This window comes from Tupaia chinensis, unplaced genomic scaffold, assembly GCF_000334495.1.
Source record: "Tupaia chinensis unplaced genomic scaffold, TupChi_1.0 Scaffold000355_1, whole genome shotgun sequence".
NCBI classification, from domain to species: Eukaryota; Metazoa; Chordata; class Mammalia; order Scandentia; family Tupaiidae; genus Tupaia; species Tupaia belangeri.
In genome coordinates this window covers 14,491,188-14,511,662 of record NW_006159850.1, presented here as the reverse complement: position 1 = coordinate 14,511,662, position 20,475 = coordinate 14,491,188, and the positions used below count along the sequence as shown (strand labels likewise).

The following is a 20,475-nucleotide window of genomic DNA, read 5'->3' as shown; positions in this document are numbered from 1 at the left end:
AAAACCCTGGCTTTTGACAGGAAGTGGATGAATATGGAAGATTTACTGCTGAGTGAAGCAAGCCAGGCTATGAAGGAGAGGCATTGTATGTCCCCACTTAATATATACCGAATGTCTGCACTCTATGACTGAAACTAATTGACTAAAGGATATAGAAACACAGTATATAGATGTAAATACCAGATACAGTGTGTGTGAATGAGGAGGTTCTGAGGAAGGACATTTTGAAGAAAAATAGGGAGGTAGAGCATTAATGGCACAAAGAAATGTGGTATTATCTGTTGAAGATATTTTGTTGTTTTATCAACTGTACTAGGGAGAAATGTTCAGCTGTTGAAATATCCATTTTGTAAGACAAATAATAATGTGATTGAATGGATAAAAAAATGAAATGAAAATTAAAAAATTAAAAATTAAAAAGAAATTTTAAAAGAAGATTAAAATTTTTATTTTCAGGTAGACAAAAGAAAGGGAAAATGCTGGCCAAAGCAGTCTAACTGCCCTTCCAATTGGATAAGAAACCCCATCCTAATTTCACCTGGCTAGTCTCCAATTTAAGAACAGGCCAAATTAACATTGTATCTTACTATCAACACAAACACACTGCTTCTCTTTTTAGGAATAAGTATATATATTTTGGGTATTCACTTAAAAACCTCCTACTGAGCACCTCATACATGCAAGGTGTTATTATATTAGGTGCTATATCTGGTGAATTTGGAGTTGTTAGATATTCTTGTATGAATCCCTCTGCTTTAACTTTTGACGCTTTGAATTATTTATCCAGACTCAGGATATGATTTCCCCTACTCTATAAACTGTTCCTGAAACTAAAAAATATAGTAAAAGGAGCAACATGGGAAATAAAATGGTACTCTAGGAAACATCCATTTAACATAAAAGAAGGCAGTAATGGAGGAACAGAAACACAATGACACTACACAGCAAACAAATAATAAAATAGTAATTACACTAAATGTAAATGCATTAATGATGCCAATTGAAAGGTAGAGGCTGGTAGAATGGATTAAAACAAAGCAAAAAAGACAATCCAGCTATATGCTTTCTACAAGAAACACACTTTAGATTCAAAGCTATGGAACTAAAAGAAGAGAAAAATATGTACCATGAAAATAGTCACCAAAAGAAAGCTGGGTTTTTTATACTAATATTAGATAAAATAGACTCTAAAACAAAAATTGTTACTTAAGACAAAGGTTATTTTACAATGATAAGAGTCAATGCATTGGGACCAGCAGTTGGCATAATGGCTGTGTAGCTGAACTCTCATGTGGTCAAACGCGGTTGGAGTCCTGGACCCGGTGGCTTAAACTCATGCTGGGCACATGTGTGCACGTGCCCAATATCCTGAGAGAATGGAGAAGAAGGATTGTGGTGTGGCCATCCACCCTGGGTGGTGGTGGTGGGGGGGAGGGGTGATTTCTCACTTTCTGCCTCTCTGTCTCTCTCTGTCTTTCTGGTGAGCACATGTGCCCTATAGCAAAACAAAACAAAAAAAATTCTTTAAAAAGAAAAAAAGGCAATTCATCAAAAATGTTAATATTATGGATTTAGGAATTTTCTCTCTTTTTATTGCCACATATTCTTTTTGCAATACTATATCGTTTTGGCTGATATGTCTTGAAGATCAGAACAAATATTATACATTTGCCATATCTATTTACTCCTCCAATTACATGACACAATATTTCAAGTAATTGAGTAAACAACATTGCAAGATTAATGTGATTTTTAAAATTACCCAGGAGCAGTTTTGTTCTCTGCTATTTTGGCATAACATAATTTTTAGAAGTTTTAACCATAGTATATATTTGTATTCAACTTGATTCTCTTAGAATATAATAATAATTAAATAATTCCATCTCTTGGTCTTTAAAATTATAATTTTAACAAACCACTGCATTGATGTATGGCATGATCTTGCCATAGACTGTTCTAATATTCAGAATCCCTGTTCAAATTAATGTGACCTTATCTAAGTCCAAATGGTATCATTCACCTATAATTCCCTCAGTTACATATGCCTTTGAACAAATGCAACTTATCTCTGTTTCTCTTAACTTCTGAACTGATTAAGTGACTGCTCTTTGCATTTTTGTGAGCTTCTTTCCTACTTTCTTTAGTCTTTTGTACATTTTGGTGCTTTTGATCTGTTTGTTACTTTGGCCCTGGAAACCTCTGACAAGTCAAGTATCTAACCCATAGTTCAATTAAGACCTGTCGATGATAACATGTGTAGTATTCTCAACTGGACTGGTCTGAGAAGTATTTCATGTTGGGTAAATTCTTTTTACAAGCAAAATGATACATAGTGATTGAATGTTAAAAATAATAATAATAATCTGGAAAAAAGTGATGAAAGGCTCTTTGATGATGCTATGGATAGTAATGTCTTTGTCTTGGCTGATATGCAAGGTTCCTTCTGGAAAAAGAAATGTATACTGTAAAGATATATGTGACTCAATGTAATATAAACGAGATTATGCTAATAAATAAAATTTTTAAAAAAGACTTCATTCTCTGGAGGCCAGCAGGTGGCGTGGTGGTTAAGATGCTGGACTCCCACATGGCTAACTTTAACCACATGGTTCAAGTCCCAGACCTGGAGGCTTGCTTTATCCCACTCCCTCTCCCCACCACCTCTGGTGAATTAAAAATAATAATTAAATAAGACTTGTGCGCTCTCGCTCTCTCTCTCTCTCTCTCTCTCTCTTTCTCTATCTCTCTGGTGAATTTAAAATAATAAATAAATAAATAAATAAATCTTCAAACAAACAAAAAAAGACTTCATTCTCACCTGAATCCTAATTCCTTGCTGAGTACCAGCTCCTCCTTTTGAAGCCATTTCAGATCACTAGAAGGAAATAGATCAGACAGTCATGAGAAAGACTTTCATGCTTGAAACTGGCCACGATCACTCCTCCCAGGCTTGCAATAGCCTCTCCTCACATTGTGGTGTAGTATCTAAGCAGTCGGAAGTATCAATAATGCATTCAACATGGTATGACAGACTTCTTTTTTTTTTATTTTTGGAGAGGTTTTTGCTATAGGGCGTGTGCGCTCGCCAGACAGACTGAGAAGTATTTCATGTTGGGTAAATTCTTTTTACAAGCAAAATGATACATAGTGATTGAATGTTAAAAATAATAATAATAATCTGGAAAAAAGTGATGAAAGGCTCTTTGATGATGCTATGGATAGTAATGTCTTTGTCTTGGCTGATATGCAAGGTTCCTTCTGGAAAAAGAAATGTATACTGTAAAGATATATGTGACTCAATGTAATATAAACGAGATTATGCTAATAAATAAAATTTTTAAAAAAGACTTCATTCTCTGGAGGCCAGCAGGTGGCGTGGTGGTTAAGATGCTGGACTCCCACATGGCTAACTTTAACCACATGGTTCAAGTCCCAGACCTGGAGGCTTGCTTTATCCCACTCCCTCTCCCCACCACCTCTGGTGAATTAAAAATAATAATTAAATAAGACTTGTGCGCTCTCGCTCTCTCTCTCTCTCTCTCTCTCTCTTTCTCTATCTCTCTGGTGAATTTAAAATAATAAATAAATAAATAAATAAATCTTCAAACAAACAAAAAAAGACTTCATTCTCACCTGAATCCTAATTCCTTGCTGAGTACCAGCTCCTCCTTTTGAAGCCATTTCAGATCACTAGAAGGAAATAGATCAGACAGTCATGAGAAAGACTTTCATGCTTGAAACTGGCCACGATCACTCCTCCCAGGCTTGCAATAGCCTCTCCTCACATTGTGGTGTAGTATCTAAGCAGTCGGAAGTATCAATAATGCATTCAACATGGTATGACAGACTTCTTTTTTTTTTATTTTTGGAGAGGTTTTTGCTATAGGGCGTGTGCGCTCGCCAGACAGACAGAGAGAGACAGAGAGACAGAAAGAAAGCGAGAAATCACCCCCCAGGGGGGATGGCCACACCGTAATCCCTTCTCCTCCATTCTCCTCTCGGGATCTTGGGCACGCACGCACAGGCGCCCGGTGTAAGTTTTAAGCCACCAGGTCCGGGACGCGAACCGCAGTCGACTACGTGCGAGTCCAGCAACATAGCCATTATGCTAACTGCTGGTCCCCTCCAGTGTGACAGACTTCTATCACCAGCATCTGGAGCTTGGTGATTTAAGGGATCCATGCTTAGCATGTTTTCAGGCATCTCTATGTGTCTTTAATGTTTAAAAGCCTGAGCACATAGATGGGAGACTTTTCAGTTCTTGAAAACTTTGGTCTAGATATTTTAGAAGACATGGTTCATGGAGAAAAAGAATTACTCTGAAGGTAAACAAAAACAAATTCCTGATTTATTAGTTTTCTTTTCACATTATCACGAATTTAATGTTTAGGACAATAGCAATTTATTATTTTATAGTTCTTTAGATGAGAAATTCAATACAGGTCTTATTGCGCAAAAAATCAAGGTGTTGGCAGAGCCTGGTTTCTTTTTGGAACCTCTAGGGGAGGCTAAAGTAAAGGGTCCTTCAAGGTCACATGATCCCGGATCTCTCCTTGCTACATGAGGGAGAGAAACTGAGGCTAACAAGGATAAAGTGACTAGTCAAGGTCATAGCTAGGTGGAATGGAATTAAAACAATTTTATGAAAGTGTGGGATAGGGATTACTGGTATCATTAATAGTCTTTGATGTTTATTATATGATTAGACCTATAATTGGGATTTCTTTTGTGTTAAAAACTTTACATGCTACACTTGAAACTTGCCATGGTCACTCCTCTCACCACACTGTCTGTAGGACTAAGCAGCTACAAGTATCACTAAAGTGTCATTGCATTCAGCATTTTGTGACAGACATAACTCCAGCAAATGGAGCGTGGCAAATTAAGGAATTCATGCTTAGCATATTTTTAGGTACCTGTGTGTCTCATTCAAATTAACAACACTTTGTGCCACTGGTTTGGTGACCTCTCTGCTCTGCCTCTGTCCCATTTATTGGAAAGAATAAAGTAATACATTAACCGTAACATCATTTGCTGAAGCCATGGTCTCAGTCTTGAAAACGAATTTTGATAACCTCCATCATCTCAGTTTCTTTAAGGCCTAGATTCTATAATTAATTATATAATTAATGCCAAATTATGGTTTTTAGTACTCACCCTCTCCCCAGTTCCTGACTGTTAACCTTGAACTCACTGATTCCCTGGACTTGTGTTCCTACTTCCAGGGGCTGTGTCATTGGACCTACCTTCCATTTTAATGTTCCTGCCCTGCACTTTGGTGATGTTTCCTTTGGTGAGTAATGTTCCCCTCCCCACCTTTTTTAAAAGGATTTTTCCATAGGGCATCTGTGTTCACCAGAGAGAGACAGACAGAGGGAAAGTGAGAATCTGCCCACCACCCCCAAATGGGATATGGTCATGCTGCAATCCTTTCTCCTCCATTCTCCTCTCAGGATTTTGGGCACACATGCACACACACCCAGCATGATTTTCAGGCTGCCGGGTTCGAGATTTGAATCAGTCAGCCATGTAAGAATCCAGCATCTTAACCACCACACCATCTGTTGGCCCCAGTAATTTTCCATTTTAAATGAAAAGTTGGATAGAATTCCTTTTCTCTCTATGTAGAAGGAGGAAAGTTTATGGAGAAACTCTTACCAATTTTTATTCTTCCCTTCCTGTATGGCAGTGGCATTTTTCCTAATTTATATGTGAGAGTAGTAGCAATGTCCTGGGCACTAATAGCTGTCAGGCCAAGGCTGTCTCCTTTCCTCCAGAAGTGAGACAACGAGGAGCCTTTGACTTCACTCCACTCCCTGCACATTCTAAAAGCTCTATTTAAATGCAGATTCCGATTCTGCAGTCTGGCTATACAGCAACCTCTTCACAGAGAAACGCTCAAGTCTAAAGTGAAGTCAGTGATAGTTTGATTCAAGTTATCTATTGCTCCAAATTGTAGGCTTTTCTGTATTTTTGTATTGTCTTCTTGATCAATTACTTTCCTGGCCATTTCTCTCTGTCTAAACTTCCCCAATAATAAAAATGGTAACAGGAGCAGCAGACGCTCCACTTATTGGTTATGTCTTACGTTTCAGTCCCTGCTAAGTGGTGCACATGCAATCCTGTGAGGAGCTACTGCTTAATATTCCCATTTTAAAGATGGAAGCACTGAGCCTTGGAACAGCTAATTAATTTCCTAAGGTCACACAGCAGTAGCAACATTAATATTTCAGTTGAGATCTACCTAACTCTATGCACTGTCACCAAGAGTGATGTTGTCCCCAAAGAGGCAAAAATTGCTTCTTAGGTGGTGGAAAAATCTTAGAACAAAGGTTGTGGTCTTCCAATGATCAATCCTTGTTAGAGAGAATTTAAGTCTAATTTCTGCCATATTTAATTAATTAATTTGTTTTGATTTAAAATAAATTTACCTTTCTTTTTAGGAGATGATGATGGAAAGAAAAAGTTGACAAGTACTTGTCCAAATCTCTGTTCCATACTCCTTTCCATTTTGTTTCATTGCCTCCCACTTGCCTTTTGCTTCATTTCATCAATCCTTGTTAGAGAGAATTTAAGTCTAATTTCTGCCATATTTAATTAATTAATTTGTTTTGATTTAAAATAAATTTACCTTTCTTTTTAGGAGATGATGATGGAAAGAAAAAGTTGACAAGTACTTGTCCAAATCTCTGTTCCATACTCCTTTCCATTTTGTTTCATTGCCTCCCACTTGCCTTTTGCTTCGTTTCAAATAACCAACAGTTAGCATAATGGCTATGTCACTGGACTCCTACGTAGTTGATTGCGGTTCATGTCCTGGACCGAGTGGCTTAAAACTCACACTTGGCACCACTGGGTGCATGTGCGTGCGTGCCCAAGATCCCAAGAGGAGAATGGAGGAGAAGGGATTGCGGCGTGGCCATCCCCCCTGGGGGGTGATTTCTCACTTTCTGTCTCTCTCTGTCTGGCGAGCGCAGGCGTCCTATAGCGAAAACCTCTCAAAAATAAAAAAAATAAAAAACTCACACCAGGCGCATGTGCGTGCGTGCCCAAGATCCCAAGAGGAGAATGAAGGAGAAGGGATTGCAGCATGGCCATTCTCCCTAGGAGTGATTTCTCACTTTCTGTCTCTTTCTCTTTCTGTTTGGTGAGTGCACGTGCCCTATAGCAAAAACCTCTTCAAAAAAAATAAAAATTTAAAAATAACCCACCTGCCTTGGGGGGAAAATAGTTCTTTTGAAAAAGCTTATTTATAATGTCTTCATCTGTTGTTTTAAACATTTGGGAGTTACTACAATTTTATTTTAGTTATTCATACAATGCCTCTCCCATGTACATTATATTACATAAGGCACATACTATTGGGAAATCCACATACATGAAGCTGCACATCTCTTACTGGCATATGAAAGTGGGTTGAGAGGTTTTTGTTTTGTTTTACACATTTTTAGCTTTATTTGAGTGATAGATTCTTTTGAAGGAAAATAAAAATGACCTTCAACTTGATAATTGTCTGGTGACCAATTAAGAGAGGTATACCCTTTCAAGGGTGACTGGGACTGACACACAGCATGAGGCATGTTAGTGTACCCAAAGACCTCTGAAGTCATCTTCCACACAGCTCAAACTGATTCCAAGGAGGGCTCTGGGCAACTGAGAATGACAGAAGCATCCTTCTCTACAGCATTGCAACACACAGTCTAGCACAGGGACGTTCAAGTGATCTACCTTACGTCATGTCACCTAGCAGGGAGAGTCCTGATAAGTACCCCGAGTGAGTTACTCCAAGAAATCTTATACCAGCTCATCATCACAGATACAGAGAACAATATAAATGCTACTAGAGAGAAAAAACTAATCTTTGAAAGAATAACAGCCTAACAGCAGATACCTTAGAGCAGCAATTATACCAGAAGGCAGTGCAATAAAGTTTTCCAAGTATCAAAAGGAAATAATTGGCAGCCTGGAACTCTGTGCCTGCCCTGTCATTAGGTTAGAATGAAATCAATACCATTTTAGCACATACAAAGAAAAGCCAACAGAAACTAAGAGTTTACCATCTACAGGCCTTTGGTGAAAGAATGTTTAAAGAAAGTTCTGAACTCAAGAGGCTGGAATGAGTTGCAAGGAAAAAAATTATAAGCAAAGAAATTGGTAAGCTATATTGGTAAATTTCATTAACTATTGACCATTAAAAACAAGTTAGAATGATAGGACCAATAGTTGGCATAATGGCCATGTCGCTGGACTCACTCCTATACAGTCAACCGTGGTTCGAGAACCAGACCCGGTGGCTTAAATTCACGCCGGGCATGTGTGCATGCATGCCCAAGACCCTGAGAGTAGAACGGAGGAGAAGGGATTGCGGTGTGGCCATACCCCCTGGGGGATGATTTCTCACTTTCTGTCTCTGTCTCTCTAGTGAGCACACATGCCCTATAGCAAAAACCTCTCTTAAAAACAAAAAAAAGAGTTAGAATTAGAAGCCTCATAAATAATAGTGAGAAGACTAATCAAAGGTATCATTCAGAGAGTAGTATCTCTTATCATAAGGGAAATGCAAATCAAACCACAATGACATACCACTTAACAACAGTCAGAATGAGTAGGAGCCAAAAAAACAAGGAACGGTAAGTGCTGGCAAAGCTGTGCTGAATTAGGAGAGCTGAATATAACGTGACAAAGCAGCTTTGTCTAAGTGAGGTAAAAGTCGGGGTGTTAGCTCTGGCTGGCTCTACAGCAGATCATAACGTCTCTCGTGGGAAAGGCTGTTATTCAATATTGTATCATCAACCTGGAGAGCGTGATCCTCAGACAGGTCTAGGACAAATTCCATCACATCTTGACAAGCTCTGGGTCACACAGGAGGCAAAACCACACAGGCTTCTGTGTGCCTTTGCACACAAAGGCAAATTTAAAGAGCAAGTATGTTTCTATGCCAAAAAAAAAGTCTAGTTTTATTTTAAGGAATTATTTTATTTAACTTCATTTATTATTATTATTATTATTATTATTATTATTATTATTATTAAGAGAAAGTGAGAAATCAAGCTGGCAGGTCTGGGACTCGAACTGTGGCCGACCATCTAGCAGTTTAGTACCTTTTACCACCACGCTCTCTGCTGGCCCCAGAGTCTATAGTTTTAAACAAAAATAATTGCAAAATACACTTCTGCAAGACTATTTTGCAAACTGAAAATAGAAGCTACCTCTTTGGAGGGGCCTGGGTTTGCTTTGTATCTTCTATTTAACCTGCCACACAGTAAATGCATATTCATTGAATGAATGCATAAATGGAAGGAATGAAATGTCTTTATTGCCTGTGTGATGGAAAACAGTATTTAGGGCAAGGTGGAGTTAAGTAGTAATAAATTGCATAGACAATTCATTCAAGAGGCTGGACAGTTGCTGGACAGTTGCTAGAGGAGGTTGAAGGTCAAGAGAGGCTATTCGGGGGCTTTCATGTCTCACTTCATATTTTGTTTTCTAGGGTTTCCCAGCACTTTAGTATGTTCCCTCAATAACACCTCTTTGGTCCCCATGACCTTCAAACTGCGCGTCCCTGGGGATGGCATTGGCCATGAAAGCATTTCATGTTGTAAGCAATGTCCAGACAACAAAAGGCCGTCTTGGACCAAGGAAGAAAAACTCACAACAAAACCAAAAGAATTTACCATCACTCCCAACTGTGGCACCATCCGCTCCCAGGGTTTTGCAGCTATCAAGGTAAAGTGATTAAAAGCCTTCCAACACACACAGCCAAGCAGTTAAATAGCCATTGGGACTTCATCTAGGGTTTATTCTGTTATCCAGTGTCCACAGGAGCAAGTGCCTGTCACTTGATGTGTAAAAGTGGGACTATAAACAAGAGAAACCCAGACACAAACACATTGGGCCAAGGACTTCCAGGGGACTTAGGTTAATTTAGATGCATTACCTTTACCAGAACAGGGAATTCTAGGCATTTCTAGTGAGATGACTGCTCTGTTTGGACAGTATACCCAATATTAAAAGATTTAAGAACTTGAGGCCAGCAGGTGGTATGGTGGTTAAAGTGCTGGACTCCCACCTGACTGACAGCAGTTCCAGTCTTGGACCCAATAGCTTGAAAATCACACTGGCTCAATGTGCATGCATGCCCAAAATCTCAGGAGGAAAGTGGAGAAGAGGGAACTGTGGCACGGCCATCCCCCCAGGAGGTGATTTTTCACTTTCCTTCTCTCTGTCTCTCTCTGGTGAGTACACCTGCCCTATAGCAAAAGCCTAAAAAAAAAATTTAAGAACTCATTCCTAATTAGGTTCTTCATCCCTTTAGAATCTGATCCTTTATACCAGTAAATATCTAGATTTATGCCCCAGAGGATATCTAGTTTATTTGTATTTATAATACAGCCTTCACAGTGAGTGTTGTTACTAATTATGCTATATATTGTAGTTAGGTCCACAGCAAGAGCACTGGGGAGGTTGCTTATTCACCCCCACACACATCCTTTGCCTGGAATCAGCTTAGTGCAATGCCTTGGTGATGGCCTCATGGCACTACTAGCAAAATGATCTCGTGGTTAACCAAGAAACGTTTTCTTCCCTTACTTTTGCTTCTCCAAACAGTGAGTCCTAGCAATATTGAAGCCTACCAAATCAAAATGATTTTATACTTTGTGGGAAAAAAACGGGATCAGAGTTCATATAAGGCTTGGTCATTTTTTTCTTTAGTCATTACTATTGAATATTTAATTCAGCTATCATTTATCCCCCAATATCTCACCTAGAATCCATTCATTCTAATTTTTTTTTCTAGGAGTTTTCAGCCTTCTGTGGGCTTCTCCATGGGTCCAATGAGATTTGAATTTCTGTAATAACTTCTCAGGTTGCTAACTGTGACTTTCTTAGTCAACAGTGCTGCAATGGATTGATTTGTTTTTTACTTGGTAAAACTCAGCCTACATGTTATCTTCTTTCTTTCTTTCCTTCCTTCCTTCCTTCCTTCCTTCCTTCCTTCCTTCCTTCCTTTCATCTCTCAGAAAAAAAAAAAAAAACCAGGAGGACTTTAAAAGATATAGCACTGTCTAGCAGCCTTCTGCCAGAAAATCTTGCTTTTTTTCTTTCTAACCACGGCCCAGATACACAAACAAGGGATTATAGTCATATTGGGATTCTCTTCTTCTCTCTGAACCTGACACGTTTTCTTTCCAAATCAATGACTTCATCTTCATTTTATTTTTCCTTTCTATTTGGAAAAGCTTTCTCCAAGCTTCAGTTTTCTCCCTGGATCTGCACAATAACCAGGTCTATGTGGACTTAGATTTGCATCCCCTGATTCCCTTTGCAACTGAAAAAATTTTAATTAGTACCTGATACATAATTTATAGATAGAAAAGCCTTAGCCCATGCCAGAAGCTGTTTTCTAGACTCACAAGTACCTCTTTTAGTTCAAATCATTTTAAAGCAATTAAAAATGATAACAAGGCTTTCAAAAGGCTAAATGTAAAGTTTCATAGCAGCAAATAAAAACACAGGGTAGATTGTTTGCCAGATACTGACCTTGGGTAGACCTTTCTTTGGACCGTCCTAGTTTCTGCTCTAATAGTGAAATTTATATATGTGTTTTGGAGTTGGGAAGATTTGGAGAAAACAGACTAATTGATTTCTTTTGCCATTTTCTAGGACTGACATGGATATTTTCTTTCATTTTGCTGTAAGAGAAATTTTGTCATAGCATTTTACTGGTCTATTGAATTTTTATAATTCATGTAGCCCAGAGGTATAGGAAACAATTTAAATTGCACTAATTAAAGTTTGCTTGATATTGCTCATCCCTCATGGTCATTTTCCCCCTTTTGTGGGTATGTAGGTTCTTGGATAAAACCATCTCAGGAATGAGCAAGCCTTTTGTATTAAAAGCCATTTAGTTTCTAACCTGACCTTTGAAAACACTCAGCATGTCCTGACCCCACAATGTAACTAGTACAACTAAAAATGTAAAGCACCATACATCAATAAAGCACTCATCAACCTCGCTCATCCACAGAACCCTGCCTGCAGCTCCTCTCTCCTCTATGTCCAGAGAGAGCTGACATTAGAGAGAAGCAACTTGTCCCCTTTTTCTTTCCAGGTGACCTTATGCTCCAACACTGTGCAGAAATATGAGATGGCACTGGTGGTAGACGTGGAGGGCATTGGAGAAGAAGTGCTGGCACTCTTAATTACAGCAAGGTATCACTCACCTGCTTTCTCTCTTCCGGAGTCTCTCCTGAACTGCCAATCAGCCTGCCAGTCAGCACCCACCAGATTTGTTCTGCCATCATGGCAGGGAAGCTGAATCCAATATTCAAATGACCAAGGCTTTAAAATAGCAAATGTTTTCTTTTCTTTTTTTTTTTTGGAGAGGTTTTTGCTATAAGGCGCATGCGCTTGCCAGCCAGACAGAGAGAGACAGAAAGACAGAAAGCAAGAAATCACCCCCAGGGGGTGGCCATGCCGCAATCCCTTCTCCTCCATTCTCCTCTCGGGATCTTGGGCACACACGCACACACACCCGGCGTGAGGTTAAGCCACTGGGTCCAGGACTCAAACCGTGGTCAACTACGTGGGAGTCCAGTGACATAGCTATTACACTAACTGCTGGTCCTAGCAAATGTTTTCTAAAGCACCTTCATTCAATAAGAAAGATTGTGTGTATTTTGCAGTGTTAAGGTCGGTGCTCTCTAATGAGTCCATCAAAGTATATAACCAAAGAGTTTTAGTAGAAAGAGGTGAAGAGTTGCCAGTTGTTATTTTAATCTTTCAATGTAGTCCTGCAGAGTTATACAGCAGGAAGGCACTGCTCTAAATCCTTTTATGAAAGATTCATTTAGCCAAAGGGTCCTTGCTCTAGGACACCATTACTATGACTTGGTTTGCAGGCTGATTGGGCCCTTCATGAGACTCATCTCTGACCAAATAAACTCCCCAGAACCATCATCAAGTTCTAATCACAAGGCTTTAAAATAGTAAATTTTTTTTTTTTTTTTTTTTTTTTTGGAGAGGTTTTTGCTATAAGGCGCATGCGCTTGCCAGCCAGACAGAGAGAGACAGAAAGACAGAAAGCAAGAAATCACCCCCAGGGGGTGGCCATGCCGCAATCCCTTCTCCTCCATTCTCCTCTCGGGATCTTGGGCACACACGCACACACACCCGGCGTGAGGTTAAGCCACTGGGTCCAGGACTCAAACCGTGGTCAACTACGTGGGAGTCCAGTGACATAGCTATTACACTAACTGCTGGTCCTAGCAAATGTTTTCTAAAGCACCTTCATTCAATAAGAAAGATTGTGTGTATTTTGCAGTGTTAAGGTCGGTGCTCTCTAATGAGTCCATCAAAGTATATAACCAAAGAGTTTTAGTAGAAAGAGGTGAAGAGTTGCCAGTTGTTATTTTAATCTTTCAATGTAGTCCTGCAGAGTTATACAGCAGGAAGGCACTGCTCTAAATCCTTTTATGAAAGATTCATTTAGCCAAAGGGTCCTTGCTCTAGGACACCATTACTATGACTTGGTTTGCAGGCTGATTGGGCCCTTCATGAGACTCATCTCTGACCAAATAAACTCCCCAGAACCATCATCAAGTTCTCTCTCTTTTTCAGAAAGGCAACAGTGGGCTCTGAAGTCAGGTTGATATTTTATTTCTGCCATTTGTTGACTGTGTCCCATTGACCAAGTTATAGTCTTTCCAGTGATGGTGATGAGGATGGTAGTGTCACCTTTCAAATGATGACATGTTATAAACTCCCCAGAACCATCATCAAGTTCTCTCTCTTTTTCAGAAAGGCAACAGTGGGCTCTGAAGTCAGGTTGATATTTTATTTCTGCCATTTGTTGACTGTGTCCCATTGACCAAGTTATAGTCTTTCCAGTGATGGTGATGAGGATGGTACCTTTCAAATGGTGACATGTTCCTAAATCAAATCTTGGGTCACACTCTCCCCAGAGCAAACCTTGTCGGGATCTGGGACTTTTAAGTGTATGTATGCAGGACCAACACACAGCATGGCGATTAAGGCACTGGACTCTCACATGGTCAACCATGATTCAAGTCCCAGATCTGGCAGCTTGAAAATCATGCCGGGTACATGTGCATGCATGCTCAAAGCCCTGAGAGGGGAATGAAGGAGAAGGAATTGTGAATTGCCCATTCCTCCCGGGAGTTCATTTCTCACTATTCCTTTCTCTTTCTGTCTTTCTCCAGCAAATGTGCATGCTCTATGCCAAAAACATTAAAAAAAAAAAAAAGAAAGAGAAAGTATATGCAAATGCTCTATATAAGAAAGAGAACATACCTTAGTAAAACTAATGATGGTAATATGTCAATCTTAGGTCTCCTGTGGATCTAAGAAAGATATATCTTAAATAAGGTATAAACGTACTGGTTGGAAGAAAATAATAACTGGTACCATTGTATGTGTCTTGGGCTTAGATGAAAACAAATTACAAGCCTAAAGAAACTTAAATTAGGGTTTCCTCTATCCACAGGGTACCCTCTACTCACTGCATTGATTAGTATTCCTTCAAAACCTAATTGGTTGGTTGGTTGGTGGGTTGGTTTGCTCAAAAACAGCAAAACCCTTTCATCTGCTCCTTGCTACATGCGACTGTGCCTTCTGTGTAGTCTCGCATTTCTTTTCTATGCAGGCTTATTCTGATACTATCCAGCCCTTTTCCCTGTAGCTATCAATAGGAAACCCTGAATTTAAAAAAAAAAAAAAGTTTAAAGAGGTGGTGAGTTTCCTACCAATGTATACTCTGTGACCCAAGTCAAATATTATAAACCCTCTCAGTCACAGTGGTTCAGACAGTAAAGGATGAGCTTTAAGAAAGTCATTGGGTCAACTGACAACTCCCGTTCTAGCTAAAAATGAGCTTTCATCTCATGCTAAATTGCAAACTTTGAGGTTAAAGGAAGGCTCTTTCATGTCATTACTTTGGGTGTGATCTGTAGGACTGCCCACTGACTCTCAACAAAAGAGCTGCTTTTAGAACTTGCACCCGAAAGTAACTCTCCCCAAAGGGCCAGAGTAATGACTGGCCATGTCCTTCACCACAGGTTAGCCAGCTCTTCCCTGTGTTTATGTGCTCTGGGCCATGACCTTCATTTACATTGTCTTCTGGGTTCCCCACAGTAGCCTAAGAGTTGATACTACTTATGCCCATCCCTAGAATGACCTTCACTTTACCTGTAAGAGAAATGAGATTTTGAGAGGGAGAACCACTTGCCTAAGGTAGCACAGGTTCTACTTATGAAGATCAGTATCTGAACTGAGCTTTGTCTAACTCCAAAGCCAGGATGCTTCACCATTCTGTGATATTGCAGCAGTGATGCGTGGCAGGTTGGATAACAAGAGTTACTCAGAATAAAACCTACTCCCTATAGTAGTAGACCAACTACAAACTCGGGGCTTCAACTCCTCCCTTCCCTGCACAAACTGTCCCTGCCTCTCCCCCTCCCAGTCTCCCTCCATGTGGAGAACCACTGTCACAGTGCCAGCTCTGGGCTGAGCAGCTGCCCCAGCCTACTCATCCAAGACAGCTGTTCTGCACAGGAATTAGAATCATTACCATTATTTAGATGATGTGAGCTGTTGCTGGTCGTTGGGGGGCTTTCTGATGAGTCCAGAGTACACAGCTGACTAGGACCCTATGCTGCTGGCAATGGCCCTGTTTGACTTGGAAAGAAACCCACTACCCTAAAAAACTAAGCCCCATGGGAGGCTCCCTGCCAAAGGAAGGCCAAATATAAAAAAACAATAGAAACGTTAGTTACTGCCTGCAAGAGACAGCTGTTTAAGGAGTTTTGCTTCTTGTCCCTTTTTGCTTGAAAAGTTGTTACTGGGGACTAAGAGAGAGGGATGAAGGAGAGAAGATTTGAAAATGATTAATGTTGTTATTAGAGAATAACTATTATGTGACAGTGACAAATGTATTTAGCTTGGGACTCTACATCTTCTGTATGTAAACAACAAGTTCTCTATTTTGAATTGTTTAATGGGCTCCTTCGAGCAGGTGTGTTGTACCTACCCTCCACTTGGTTAATACAGAGGTGGATTTTGGGCGCTGTTTCCTGAAGTACCCGTATGCGAAAGCGGTCCAGCTTGTCAACCATGATGACCTCCCAGGATGCTATGAGGTCTTGCCTCAGGTGAGTTACTTTATTCTTGTATTCATTTTCCTTCTACTAGATTCCATCAATGAGAAAGAGAAATCCTTCTGCAGAGCCATGTTCCTAAGCACATGCCCTTATATAATTCTGACTTTTAACTCTTGGCTAATCTGGGGGTGGGGTTGTAAAGGCACAGCTGGATTGTCATCTGCATGCAGAAGCAGCTGCAAGTCTAAACGGTTGTTGATTTCCCAGGGAAATTGCCCTTGAGAAAGAAAGAAAAGTGTCAATTAAGTCAACATGCGGAATCGCACCTGCAAATAATTGCCCGTGACTTAACCGTGAGCTAGGAGTTTCCGTTTGTGTTCATGGCTGTGACTTGCATGGCATCACTCAGGCATAATAATGTAATATTTATAAATGGACCTGTTGGGCCAGAAGGCCAGAGATAACACAGGAACGAGAAAGGAGGACTTGCCTCTTAATGTTTTATGAAATGTATCTGTCACAGGCCACCACGCCTTACTTGGCGGGAGACTATGCAGTTCACGTATGGATAAAAGATTCAAAAAGATCTGTAGAGACTATAGAGTAATGGAAGGTTACTAATGAGATGCAGTTTACCAAGAATGCATCTGGGTTTAAAACTTAGCAGGTTCAGCACTTTAATAAAAATCATGCCAAAAATTCAAACGGGGGGTTATTCGGCTCCAATTTCAGAATGGGCTAAAAGAGCAGTGTGGAGCCATAGAAGCAGCGTGGGTTTAGGCTGCGGCAGAGACAAACAGCACTGAGCTCAAGGAGGTAGCCACAGGTCAAAACACAGCCAAGATTTTACCTTCAGATTTTGTCATCGTGTTTTTCAAAATAGAAACTCAAAAGAAAAGAAAAAAAAAGGAAAGAAAGAGAGAAAGAGGCATTGCGTATCAAGTAACCAATATGGCAAATCACATCATCCCCAAACCCAGGTCACGTGAGGAACCAACTCAAGTGTTAAATCTGGAGCAAAGAAGACATAGCTGGGATAAGACAGCTCCTTGCACTAGTCAAGGGGCTGTTATGTAAAAGAGAATTAGAATCGTTCTGTGGGTTTCTCTGCTACAGGCCAGAGGCCAGGGTAGGGGTGAAGAGAGGCGTCTTGGGCACAGGTGCTCAGCAGCAGAATGGGATGGCCCTGCACAGTGCATGGTCATCACCAGCTCTCAGAGCAGAGCCTGGGTCTGAGGGCAGGGACAGAGTAGGGATGGAGGGGCTTGCTTTTCAAGGCTGGCCGGGGGGGGCAGAGACTTTGCTATAGGGCGCGTGGGCTTGCCAGAAAGACAGAGAGAGACAGAGAGACAGAAAAAGAGAAATCACCCCCCGGGGGGATGGCCACAACATAATCCCTTCTTCTCCGTTCTCCTCTTGGGATCTTGGGCACGCACGCACACGTGCCTGGCATGAGTTTAAGCCGCCGGGTCCAGGACATGAACCGCGGTCGACTACGTGGGAGTCCAGCGACATAGCCATTACGCTAACTGCTGGTCCCAAGGGGCTTTTTTCATAGCAGGGCCAGGAACTTATCTTGAGCACAGAATTTAAGGGGGAGCCACTCAGTAATCAAGATTTGTAATATTTTTATGCTATGATCTAAAAAATTAGGGACCAGCAGTTAGCGTAATGGCTATGTCGCTGGACTCCCACGTAGTCGACCGCGGTTCGAGTCCTGGACCCAGCAGCTTAAACTCACACTGGGCGCGTGTGCGTGCGTGCCCAAGATCCCGAGAGGAGAATGGAGGAGAAGAGACTGCGACGTGGCCATCCCCCATGGGGGGTGATTTCTTGCTTTCTGTCTCTGTCTCTCTCTGTCTTTCTGGCGAGTGAATGCGCCCTATAGCAAAAAAAAAAAAAAAAATCAAAATGAATTTTCTCAAGTTCTTAATGAACAAAATATCAAACTTAGTTTAAGAAAGGATCAGTATTACTGATTTTTCCTTTGGCCTCAGGCTCTAGCAGGGCCTGGCAGAGTACTGCTGCCCAGGCAGGTCGAGTCAAATTAGGCCATTTTAGGCCAGACTAGATGCAGAAAGATCATGGGGTGCTCTGGACAGGTGAAACCTACATGCTTTTTCCCCAGAGGAGCAGAGGCTTGGGGAAGTTTTTCCCAAAAGTATCCAAACTTATTTTCTGTGGGACTTTTCTTGTTTTGTCTGTCTGTTTTTTGTTTTTGTTTTTGCCATAGGGAACGTGCACTTGCCAGGGAGAGACAGAGAGAGGGAAAATGAGAACTCATGCTCCAGGGGGATGGCCACACCACAGTCCATTTTCCTCTTGGGATTTTGAGTACGCATGCCCGCATGCCCAACATGTCTTTGAGGCCACCGGGTCCAGGACTCAAACCATAGTCAGCCCTGTGGGAATCCAGTGCCATACCGACCTGCCATCTGTTGGCCCCAGCTTTTCGTTTTTTGTTGTTCTGGTTGCAGACAAGCTAATAATATGCTGCAGAACAAAATTGTGAGGAACAGATTTGATACATACTAGGTAACATTCATATATGCATTCCCTCATCAAAAAAAAACAAGTGTTCAGTATGCAAGGGTGGGCGCTTCAAAACTTCATGAAAACTGTATTATGAAAAAACTGCTTATGGGCTTCCGAAACTTTTTGCTCCAAAATAAACTCATATTTTAATTCCATTTTTCCATGAGCCATTTTGAAGTTCCCCCACATGTTTGGGACCAGAAAGTGGGCATGTAGAGAGGAGAGGCCTGGCCACGCCCTAGGAAATTTACGGTGATGGAGAAAATGGACATGGGGATGGTCCCAGTGCTGTCCAGCGTGTGCTGTGGAAAAGGACGTCTCCTGGGAGCACAAGATGGCCCCTGGAAGCAGCAGACCAGCCTCCACCCTAGAGAATTGAGGGAACCTGGCTGGGGGGGATCAGGCTGGGTATGCCAGGCAGGTTGAAGGGGACCGGCATTGCAGGAAGAGCAGCCTCAAGTGCACCGGGTTGGAGATGGCAGGTCACGTCATGTGCTCAGGAAACACCAGTGGCCACTGTCAACGGAGCATGAAGGGACAACGGGGTAGGGAAGGAGGCCTGAAGGCATGGAGGGAAAGTCAGAGAACACGCAAAGGAAAGCTGCTGTCCTGAACTAATTCATGCCGTGGGTAATTTTTGTGTCCTCTTGTGTCGGGCACCTAGGATGTGGGACCTTAGGCACAGTCTACTCAACCAAACCTCCTTTGGGATAAGTTGGGATGCTCAGTCCCCATTTGCTTACTTGCTTGGGCAATGAGGCATTTCTGAAGAACTTCCACGGACTCTGGACAGCAGTTGTTTCAAAATAAATCTTGATGCTGTTGTTCCATCCTGTGCTTTGGTCTTGCTTATGCCTCGGCTGTCTTTCCCCAGGTGTATGAGGGTGCGTCTCCTGTGCTGCTTTCCAGCCCCAGCCCCTGTGGGGTCATCTCCCCCCACAGCACAGCACACATCCCGCTGGCCCTGGAGACCCAGGTTATTGGAGAATACAAGTCCACAGTGTACATCTCGATCTTCGGGAGCCCAGACCCCCCTATGGTGAGAGCTTGCGTTCAGAACTGCAGTTGAAATGGCTGTATTTTTGTATTTGTCTGTTTTAATTTGCTACGGGGGTATGCACTAGCTGGAGAAGCAAGGGAGTGAGAAATCACCTCCTGGGGTCGATGGTCACACTGCAGTCCCTTTTCCGTTCTTTTCTCAGGATTTGTAGGCACGGGCATACATGCACCTAGCGTGTTTTTCAAGCCACCAGGTCAGGGCCTTTAACCTCGCTGTCGGTCATATGGGAGCCAGCTGCCCTAACCAGCATGCCACCAGCTGGCGTGAAATTGCTGTACTTTTTGTCAAACATTTTGAATTGCCTCATTTAAGTTACACTCCATATTCAAATATCCTTCAGTCGTCAGTCATTCTGGAGTTTTACATTTTCATTCTGCAGTGGCGAAGCATAAATGCTCTGTTACTTATGGCATCTACTTGCAGCTCTATCTAGGAGGAGTGGTGTTTTATAGCGATTTGTTCTTCAGCATAACTGGGTGTCAGGGGACACACACACACACACACACACACTTATAGACCTGACCCTCTCTCCAGGCCTTTTAGATCAGAATCCCTGAGGGGAGCTCCTCAGCCGTTCCGTGTGCAAAGCTGGGTTTGAGTATCACCAGTTAGTTGCGTGTGGGCTGTGGGAGCAGTTCCATTCACTGCACACTGATCTTTTCCTGTTTGTTGACTTGACTCATAGCCTAAATTAACCTGCTAAAGCTGTTAAGAGAAATAGTGTCTCCCCAAGCGTGGGAAGAGGGAGACATGGGAAGCTCT

At 41.5% G+C, this 20,475-nt stretch overlaps 1 protein-coding gene across 1 annotated transcript in view; it reads left to right on the top strand.

Moving 5' to 3' along the window:
• Positions 1 to 20,475, top strand: part of HYDIN (HYDIN axonemal central pair apparatus protein) — a 378,086-nt gene that overhangs the window by 148,078 nt on the left and 209,533 nt on the right. Inside the window, 5 exon segments of the mRNA XM_006152662.1 lie at positions 5,226 to 5,293; positions 9,491 to 9,726; positions 12,113 to 12,213; positions 16,034 to 16,169; positions 19,528 to 19,692. Coding sequence (XP_006152724.1) covers positions 5,226 to 5,293; positions 9,491 to 9,726; positions 12,113 to 12,213; positions 16,034 to 16,169; positions 19,528 to 19,692 — 706 coding nt within the window.